The 10,211-nt window shown below is 50.0% G+C and overlaps 2 protein-coding genes across 4 annotated transcripts in view; both read right to left on the reverse strand.

Annotated features, from left to right (window-relative positions):
- LOC309550265 (eotaxin-like) overlaps positions 1–10,211 on the reverse strand; it is a gene marked incomplete at its 3' end in the record, with an annotated part of 902,909 nt that overhangs the window by 501,910 nt on the left and 390,788 nt on the right. The gene's annotated exons all lie outside the window — the stretch shown is intronic.
- The window catches only part of IL11RA (interleukin 11 receptor subunit alpha), a 218,711-nt gene that overhangs the window by 63,393 nt on the left and 145,107 nt on the right, over positions 1–10,211 (reverse strand). For all 3 annotated transcript variants that reach the window (XM_082243026.1, XM_082243024.1, XM_082243025.1), the window contains exon 4: positions 10,190–10,211. This exon is cut by the window's right edge and continues 145 nt beyond it. In XM_082243026.1, coding sequence (XP_082099152.1) covers positions 10,190–10,211 — 22 coding nt within the window. The remainder of the gene's footprint in view (positions 1–10,189) is intronic.

The following is a 10,211-nucleotide window of genomic DNA, read 5'->3' on the forward strand; positions in this document are numbered from 1 at the left end:
GAGCAGTAGACATTGTCAGTAGGGCAGTGGACAGTGTCAGTAGAGCAATGGACGGTGTCAGTAGAGCAGTGGATGGTGTCAGTAGAGCAGTGGACGGTGTCAGTAGGGGAGTGGACGGTGTCAGTAGAGCAGTGGACGGTGTCAGTAGAGCAGCGGACGGTGTCAGTAGAGCAGTAGACGGTGTCAGTAGAGCAGTAGACGGGGTCAGTAGGGCAGTGGATGGTGTCAGTAGAGTAGTGGATGGTGTCAGTAGGGCAGTGGACGGTGTCAGTAGAGCAGTAGACGGAGTCAGTAGGGCAGTGGACGGTGTCAGTAGAGCAGTGGACGGTGTCTTTAGAGCAGTGGACGGAGTCAGTAGAGCAGTGGATGGTGTCAGTAGGGCAGTGGTTGGTGTCTGTATGGCAGTAGTCGGTGTCAGTAGGGCAGTGGACAGTGTCAGTAGGGCAATGGATGGAGTCAGTAGAGCAGTAGACATTGTCAGTAGGGCAGTGGACGGTGTCAGTAGAGCAGTGGACGGTGTCAGTAGAGCAGTGGATGGTGTCAGTAGGGCAGTGGATGGTGTCAGTAGAGCAGTATACAGTGTTAGTAGGGCAGTGGATGGTGTCAGTAGAGCAGTGGATGGTGTCAGTAGGGCAATGGACGGAGTCAGTAGAGCAGTAGATGGTGTCAGTAGGGCAGTGGATGGTGTCAGTAGAGCAATGGACGGTGTCAGTAGAGCAGTGGATGGTGTCAGTAGAGCAATGGACGGTGTCAGTAGAGTAGTGGATGGTGTCAGTAGAGCAGTGGACCGTGTCAGTAGGGCAGTGGACGGTGTCAGTAGAGCAGTGGACGGTGTCAGTAGAGCAGCGGACGGTGTCAGTAGAGCAGTAGACGGTGTCAGTAGAGCAGTAGACATTGTCAGTAGGGCAGTGGATGGTGTCAGTAGAGCAATGGACGGTGTCAGTAGAGCAGTGGATGGTGTCAGTAGAGCAGTGGACGGTGTCAGTAGGGGAGTGGACGGTGTCAGTAGAGCAGTGGACGGTGTCAGTAGAGCAGTGGACGGTGTCAGTAGAGCAGCGGACGGTGTCAGTAGAGCAGTAGACGGTGTCAGTAGAGCAGTAGACGGGGTCAGTAGGGCGGTGGATGGTGTCAGTAGAGTAGTGGATGGTGTCAGTAGGGCAGTGGACGGTGTCAGTAGAGCAGTAGACGGAGTCAGTAGGGCAGTGGACGGTGTCAGTAGAGCAGTGGACGGTGTCTTTAGAGCAGTGGAGCGGTGTCAGTAGAGCAGTAGACAGGGGCAGTAGGGCAGTGGATGGTGTCAGTAGAGTAGTGGATGGTGTCAGTAGGGCAGTGGACGATGTCAGTAGGGCAGTGGAAGGTGTCAGTAGAGCAGTAGACGGTGTCAGTAGAGCAGTAGACGGAGTCAGTAGGGCAGTGCATGGTGTCAGTAGAGCAGTGGACGGTGTCTGTAGAGCAGTGGAACGGTGTTAGTAGGGCAGTAGACGGTGTCAGTAGGGCAGTGAATGGTGTCAGTAGAGCAGTGGATGGTGTCAGTAGAGCAGTAGACGGTGTCAGTAGAGTAGAAGACAGAATCAGTAGAGCAGTAGAAGGTGTCAGTAGAGTAGAAGACAGAATCAGTAGAACAGTAGATGGAGTCAGTAGGGCAGTGGATGGTGTCTGTAGAGCAGTGGAGCGGTGTCAGTAGAGCAGTAGACAGGGGCAGTAGGGCAGTGGATGGTGTCAGTAGAGTAGTGGATGGTGTCAGTAGGGCAGTGGACGGTGTCAGTAGAGCAGTGGACGGTGTCAGTAGAGCAGTTTACAGTGTCAGTAGAGCAGTGGACGGTGTCAGTAGGGCAGTGGACGGTGTCAGTAGAGCAGTGGAGGGTGTCAGTAGAGCAGTGGATGGTGTCTGTAGAGCAGTGGAGTGGTGTCAGTAGAGCAGTAGACAGGGGCAGTAGGGCAGTGGATGGTGTCAGTAGAGTAGTGGATGGTGTCAGTAGAGCAGTGGACGGTGTCAGTAGAGCAGTTTACAGTGTCAGTAGAGCAGTGGACGGTGTCAGTAGAGCAGTTTACAGTGTCAGTAGAGCAGTGGACGGTGTCAGTAGGGCAGTGGACGGTGTCAGTAGAGCAGTGGAGGGTGTCAGTAGAGCAGTGGATGGTGTCTGTAGAGCAGTGGAGAGGTGTCAGTAGAGCAGTAGACAGGGGCAGTAGGGCAGTGGATGGTGTCAGTAGAGTAGTGGATGGTGTCAGTAGGGCAGTGGACGGTGTCAGTAGAGCAGTGGACGGTGTCAGTAGAGCAGTTTACAGTGTCAGTAGAGCAGTGGACGGTGTCAGTAGGGCAGTGGACGGTGTTAGTAGAGCAGTGGAGGGTGTCAGTAGAGCAGTGGATGGTGTCAGTAGAGCAGTAGACGGTGTCAGTAGAGTAGAAGACAGAATCAGTAGAGCAGTAGAAGGTGTCAGTAGAGTAGAAGACAGAATCAGTAGAGCAGTAGAAGGTGTCAGTAGAGTAGAAGACAGTATCAGTAGAGCAGTAGACGGTGTCAGTAGGGCAGTGGATGGTGTCAGTAGAGCAGTGGATGGTGTCAGTAGGGCAGTGGATGGTGTCAGTAGAGCAGTAGACGGTGTCAGTAGAGCAGTATAGAGTGTTAGTAGGGCAGTGGACGGTGTCAGTAGAGCAGTGGATGGTGTCAGTAGAGCAGTGGATGGTGTCAGTAGGGCAGTGGATGGTGTCAGTAGAGCAGTGGACGGTGTCAGTAGAGCAGTGGACGGTGTCAGTAGAGCAGCGGACGGTGTCAGTAGAGCAGTAGACGGTGTCAGTAGAGCAGTAGACGGGGTCAGTAGGGCAGTGGATGGTGTCAGTAGAGTAGTGGATGGTGTCAGTAGGGCAGTGGACGGTGTCAGTAGAGCAGTAGACCGAGTCAGTAGGGCAGTGGACGGTGTCTTTAGAGCAGTGGAGCTGTGTCAGTAGAGCAGTAGACAGGGGCAGTAGGGCAGTGGATGGTGTCAGTAGAGTAGTGGATGGTGTCAGTAGGGCAGTGGACGATGTCAGTAGGGCAGTGGAAGGTGTCAGTAGAGCAGTAGACGGTGTCAGTAGAGCAGTAGACGGAGTCAGTAGGGCAGTGCATGGTGTCAGTAGAGCAGTGGACGGTGTCTGTAGAGCAGTGGATGGTGTCAGTAGGGCAGTGGACGATGTCAGTAGGGCAGTGGAAGGTGTCAGTAGAGCAGTAGACGGTGTCAGTAGAGCAGTAGACGGAGTCAGTAGGGCAGTGCATGGTGTCAGTAGAGCAGTGGACGGTGTCTGTAGAGCAGTGGAACGGTGTCAGTAGAGCAGTAGACGGTGTCAGTAGAGTAGAAGACAGAATCAGTAGAGCAGTAGAAGGTGTCAGTAGAGTAGAAGACAGAATCAGTAGAACAGTAGATGGAGTCAGTAGGGCAGTGGATGGTGTCTGTAGAGCAGTGGAGCGGTGTCAGTAGAGCAGTAGACAGGGGCAGTAGGGCAGTGGATGGTGTCAGTAGAGTAGTGGATGGTGTCAGTAGAGCAGTTTACAGTGTCAGTAGAGCAGTGGACGGTGTCAGTAGGGCAGTGGACGGTGTCAGTAGAGCAGTGGAGGGTGTCAGTAGAGCAGTGGATGGTGTCTGTAGAGCAGTGGAGCGGTGTCAGTAGAGCAGTAGACAGGGGCAGTAGGGCAGTGGATGGTGTCAGTAGAGTAGTGGATGGTGTCAGTAGAGCAGTGGACGGTGTCAGTAGAGCAGTTTACAGTGTCAGTAGAGCAGTGGACGGTGTCAGTAGAGCAGTTTACAGTGTCAGTAGAGCAGTGGACGGTGTCAGTAGGGCAGTGGACGGTGTCAGTAGAGCAGTGGAGGGTGTCAGTAGAGCAGTGGATGGTGTCTGTAGAGCAGTGGAGCGGTGTCAGTAGAGCAGTAGACAGGGGCAGTAGGGCAGTGGATGGTGTCAGTAGAGTAGTGGATGGTGTCAGTAGGGCAGTGGACGGTGTCAGTAGAGCAGTGGACGGTGTCAGTAGAGCAGTTTACAGTGTCAGTAGAGCAGTGGACGGTGTCAGTAGGGCAGTGGACGGTGTTAGTAGAGCAGTGGAGGGTGTCAGTAGAGCAGTGGATGGTGTCAGTAGAGCAGTAGACGGTGTCAGTAGAGTAGAAGACAGAATCAGTAGAGCAGTAGAAGGTGTCAGTAGAGTAGAAGACAGTATCAGTAGAGCAGTAGACGGTGTCAGTAGGGCAGTGGATGGTGTCAGTAGAGCAGTGGATGGTGTCAGTAGGGCAGTGGACGGTGTCAGTAGAGCAGTGGATGGTGTCAGTAGAGCAGTAGACGGTGTCAGTAGAGCAGTATAGAGTGTTAGTAGGGCAGTGGACGGTGTCAGTAGAGCAGTGGATGGTGTCAGTAGAGCAGTGGATGGTGTCAGTAGGGCAGTGGATGGTGTCAGTAGAGCAGTGGACGGTGTCAGTAGAGCAGTGGACGGTGTCAGTAGGGCAGTGGACGGTGTCAGTAGAGCAGTAGACGGTGTCAGTAGAGCAGTAGACAGAGTCAGTAGAGCAGTGGATGGTGTCAGTAGGGCAGTGGGCAGTGTCTGTAGAGCAGTGGATGGTGTCAGTAGGGCAGTGGACGGTGTCAGTAGAGCAGTGGACGGTGTCAGTAGAGCAGAGATTGGTGTCAGTAGGGCAGTGGATGGTGTCAGTAGGGCAGTGGACAGTGTCAGTAGGGCAGTGGATGGTCTCAGTAGGGCAGTGGATGGCGTCAGTAGAGCAGTGGACGGTGTAAGTAGGGCAGTGGACAGTGTCAGTAGGGCAGTGGACAGTGCCAGTAGGGCCATGGACTGTGTCAGTAGGGCAGTGGACAGTGTCAGTAGAGCAGTTTACAGTGTCAGTAGAGCAGTATATAGTGTCAGTAGAGGAGTGGACGGTGTCAGTAGGGCAGTGGATGATATCAGTAGAGCAGTGGACGGTGTCAGTAGGGCAGTGGACAGTGTCAGTAGGGCAGTGGATGATGTCAGTAGAGCAGTGGACGGTGTCAGTAGGGCAGTGGACAGTGTCAGTAGGGCAGTGGATGATGTCAGTAGAGCAGTGGACGGTGTCAGTAGAGCAGTGGATGATGTCAGTAGAGCAGTGGATGGTGTCAGTAGAGCAGTGGATGGTGTCAGTAGGGCAGTGGACGGTGTCAGTAGGGCAGTGGACGGTGTCAGTAGAGCAGTGGATGGTGTCAGTAGGGCAGTGGATGGTGTCAGTAGGGCAGTGGACGGTGTCAGTAGGGCAGTGGACGGTGTCAGTAGGGCAGTGGATGGTGTCAGTAGAGCAGTGGATGATGTCAGTAGAGCAGTGGATGATGTCAGTAGAGCAGTGGATGATGTCAGTAGAGCAGTGGACGATGTCAGTAGAGCAGTGGATGATGTCAGTAGAGCAGTGGATGGTGTCAGTAGAGCAGTGGATGGTGTCAGTAGGGCAGTGGACGGTGTCAGTAGGGCAGTGGACGGTGTCAGTAGAGCAGTGGATGGTGTCAGTAGGGCAGTGGATGGTGTCAGTAGGGCAGTGGACGGTGTCAGTAGAGCAGTGGATGGTGTCAGTAGGGCAGTGGATGGTGTCAGTAGGGCAGTGGACGGTGTCAGTAGGGCAGTGGACGGTGTCAGTAGGGCAGTGGATGGTGTCAGTAGAGCAGTGGATGATGTCAGTAGAGTGGTGGATGGTGTCAGTAGGGTGGCCCAGGCAGAATAAGGAAAAGAGGCAGCTACAGGAGGGACACCCTGCTACCCTTCCTGTCCAGGTTCAATGGTTCAGCAAAGAAGGATCGTGGTCTGCCTGTCGTCTGCCCGCGATCAATGGGTAAAATGTGATTGGCAGGTTGCCAACCCCCAGATGAGAGTGTGCCCAGGCACACCCAGCACACTCCGCGTGCATGTCTATGATCACAGCACCCTGCCTCGGTACTCCTCAAGATCCCTTGCACCTGATGCAAGCAGTGGGAAGAGTTCTGTGAATATCACAATGCCTTGATGGGTGCGGCGTCCTCCAGCTAGGAAGTGAGGCTCTATCTGACTTGCTGCAGCTTCTAATGCACATTGTGAGAAGCTCACAGTGTGCGGTGAAATCAGAGGAAGCTGTTTTATTCCAGGAGAGGAGCCGCTACAACTGTCCCCTTTGACCAAAAAGTTGTTTGTGGGTCGCAGGACCCCAGTAATGGTCATGTGACCTGGGGAGACGAGTTATCAGGTCAGCGACAATGTGACAGACGACAGGTGGAGGCGGGCTGAACATGAAACGCATTCCAATGAAAGGGAAATGTTTATGTCTGGGAAGCGTTCACATCATCAGCCCGGCCCCGGGGGACAGCTATGTGAGCCCCGCGTACAATGACTCCGTGCTGACTCATACACCCCCCCCATTACAACCCCCCCTCCCCCCCACTACACCACCCCCCCGCCTTTGAAGAATATTTTGTTCTGACACGAGGAGGCCGAACACAGCTTTCATCGCATAAACATCACAACTAAAACAAAGCGCGCTTTTCTTCTTCTAAAATAACAGTCATTGTCAGCACAGACTTGTCTAAGGCTCGGATCACATTAGAGTGATCAGCTCTGAAAGCCATTTCATGTGCGATTATGCGATTTTATGGGCAGTGGATTGAGATTGCGATTTTCTGGGTTGGGGATTACTACTAATACTGCTGCTACTACTGATATTACTACTACAGCTGCTACCACTACTGCTACTACTGCTACTACCACTACTACTATGTCTGCTGCTGCTACTAATACCACTACTACTATGTCTGCTACTACTTCTACCACTACTACTATGTCTGCTACTACTACTACCACTACTATGTCTGCTACTACTACTAGTACTATGACTATGTGTGCTACTACCACTACTACTATGTCTGGTACTACTATTACTACTAATACTACTATGTCTGCTACTACTATTACAACTACGTCTATGTCTGGTACTACTACTACTACTACTATGTCTGCTGCTGCTACTAATACCACTACTACTATGTCTGCTACTACTATTACTACTACCACTACTATGTCTGCTACTACTACTACTATGACTATGTCTGCTACTACCACTACTACTATGTCTGGTACTACTATTACTACGTCTACTACTACTATGTCTACTACTACTATTACTACTACTACGTCTATGTCTGGTACTACTACTACTACTACTACTATGTCTGCTGCTGCTACTAATACCACTACTACTATGTCTGCTACTACTATTACTACTACCACTACTATGTCTGCTACTACTACTACTATGACTATGTCTGCTACTACCACTACTACTATGTCTGGTACTACTATTACTACGTCTACTACTACTATGTCTGCTACTACTATTACTACTACTACGTCTATGTCTGGTACTACTACTACTATGTCTGCTACTACCACTACTACTATGTCTGCTACTACTATTACTACTATTACTACTACGTCTACGTCTGCTACTACTACTACTATGTCTGCTACTACTATTACTACTACGTCTACGTCTGCTACTACTTCTACTACTACTATGTCTGCTACTACTACTACTATGTCTGCTACTACTATTACTACTACTACGTCTACGTCTGCTACTATTACTATGTCTGCTACCACTACTACTACCACTACTACTATGTTTGCTACTACCACTACTACTATGTCTCCTGCTACTTCTACCACTACTACTATGTCTGCTACTACCACTACTACTATGTCTGCTACTACCACTACTGCTATGTCTGCTACTACCACTACTACTATGTCTGCTACTACCACTACTGCTATGTCTGCTACTACTACTACTACCACTACTACTACTATGTCTGCTACTACTTCTACTATTACAACTACTATTATGTCTGCTACTACTACTACTACCACTACTACTATGTCTGCTACTACTACTACCACTACTAATATGACTGCTACTACTACTACTATATCTGCTACTACTACTACTACCACTACTACTATGTCTGCTACTACTACTACTACCACTACTACTACTATGTCTTCTACTACTTCTACTATTACAACTACTATTATGTCTGCTACTACCACTACTACTATGTCTGCTACTACTACTACTACTATATCTGCTAATACTACTACTACCGCTACTACTAGGTCTGCTACTACCACTACTACTATGTCAGCTACTACTACTATATCTGCTAATACTACTACTACCGCTACTACTATGTCTGCTACCACTACTACTATGTCTGCTACTACTTATACTACTACAACTACTATTATGTCTGCTACTATTACCACTATCACTATGTCTACTACCACTACTACTACTACAACTACTACTATATATGCTATTACTACTACTGCTGCTACTACTACTATTACTACAGCTGCTACTACTACTCTTACTGCTACTACCACTACTACTGTCAGTGTGAACCAGTGTGTGATTGAGGTGCGGTGTGGGAAGCAGCACCAAATCGCAGGGTTTCCTGTATCACACCTGAATCTCACTCTGGTTCAGGCTGACATCTGTGAACCTCTGGGGGTGTCAGTGTAAAGTTATGGACACCCCCAGATCGGTTCGCAGATTGCAGTGTGAACTGTCCAATGGTGCAGGAATCAGATGACATACTGTAGGTGTGAACCCCCATGCGATCCGATAACAGTGCAGACCAAAAAAAAGGGTCCTGCGCTATTTTGGTGCAAATGTGATGGAATTTCAGCCACACAAACTGTATGGCTGAATTTGCATCTCACAGATATCGCATGTGATCTGCGCAGCAATGCGTTGCGAATCACATGTGATGTCTGTCATCGCACAACCCAGCCTTAGTTCCAGTGAAGGGAACTCTTAAGGTGTCAGCATACCAAGACATTTTGGACAATTTCATGCTCCCAACTTTGTGGGAACAGTTTGGGGATGGCCCCTTCCTGTTCCAACATGACTGCGCACCAGTGCACAAAGCAAGGTCCATAAAGACAAGGATGAGCGAGTTTGGGGTGGGGGAACTTGACTGGCCTGCACAGAGTCCTGACCTCAAACTGATAGAACACCTTTGGGATGAATTTGAGCTGAGACTGCGAGTCAGACCTTCTCTCTGTACTTCTGGAAGAATGGTCAAACATTCCCATAGACACACTCCTAAACCTTGTGGACGGCCTTCCCAGAAGAGTTGAAGCTGTTATAGCTGCAAAGGGTGGGCCAACTCAATATTGAACCCTACGGACTAAGACTGGAATGCCATTAAAGTTCATGAGTGTGTAAAGGCAGGCGTCCCAATACTTTTGACAAGATAGTGTATCTAGCAAGGAGATGGCTGTATTGATAGCTGCCACTTGTCTCCAGCTCCAAGCACTTGCCTGAGACAAGTGTTGGCAAGAAGAATGCAGTAGGAGGGATGTTTCATTGTAACCGATCCTTGCTATCTGTGTTTTTAGGTGGGCATAAGGTGAAAAAGGCTAGCTATATGGTTGGGCAGGATGCCATCCCTTCGCTCAACGGCCATCCTACAACACAGCTAGCAAGGAGATAGCTGGATTGATAGCCAGCACTATTTTCAAGCTCCATCACTTGCCCAAGACCAGCAGCGGCAAGAAGAATGCAGGGGAGGGGTGTGTCAATGAAGCCATCTACTTGCTAGGTGCATTGTTGGGCAGCCATATGGTGAAGGAGGCCAGCTTTGTATTTGGGCAGGATGCCACCCCCTTCTTTCCATGACCATTCGACAATCAAGCTAGCAAGAAGATGGCTGCATTGATAGCTAGCACTAGTCTCCTGCACCATCACTTGCCCAAGACAAGCAGCGGCAAGAAGAATGCAGGGGAGGGGTGTGTCAATGCAGCCAATAAGTAACATCACACCAAACCCTCATGTAATGTAAAGAGTGAAAACAGCCCCCACCTAGACTATAAATACAACCCCCCCAACCCCCCCCCCCCCGCATGACTCCCCGCGGTGCTTCCTTGGACTTGCCGAAATTAAACGCTTTTGGAAAATCAGGCTGAGGCACACCAGGAGGAATTGGTCCTACAAATGGTTAGAATTGTACAATAAAGGGATATGGGGACTTACAGGAGGAAAATGATGGGAAAGGTAAGTCAAAATGGAAAAGTTCCTTCAAACCACAAATATAAGGTCCTTCAACACATTCTGTGAACTTTATATTGGCCATAATAATACAATTCAGCATTCGTGACCGGCCTCGTTCTGATCTACTCACATCCCACTTTGAGCATCACAGA

Source organism: Pelophylax lessonae (assembly GCF_965119305.1).
Source record: "Pelophylax lessonae genome assembly, chromosome: 1".
Lineage (NCBI taxonomy): Eukaryota > Metazoa > Chordata > Amphibia > Anura > Ranidae > Pelophylax > Pelophylax lessonae.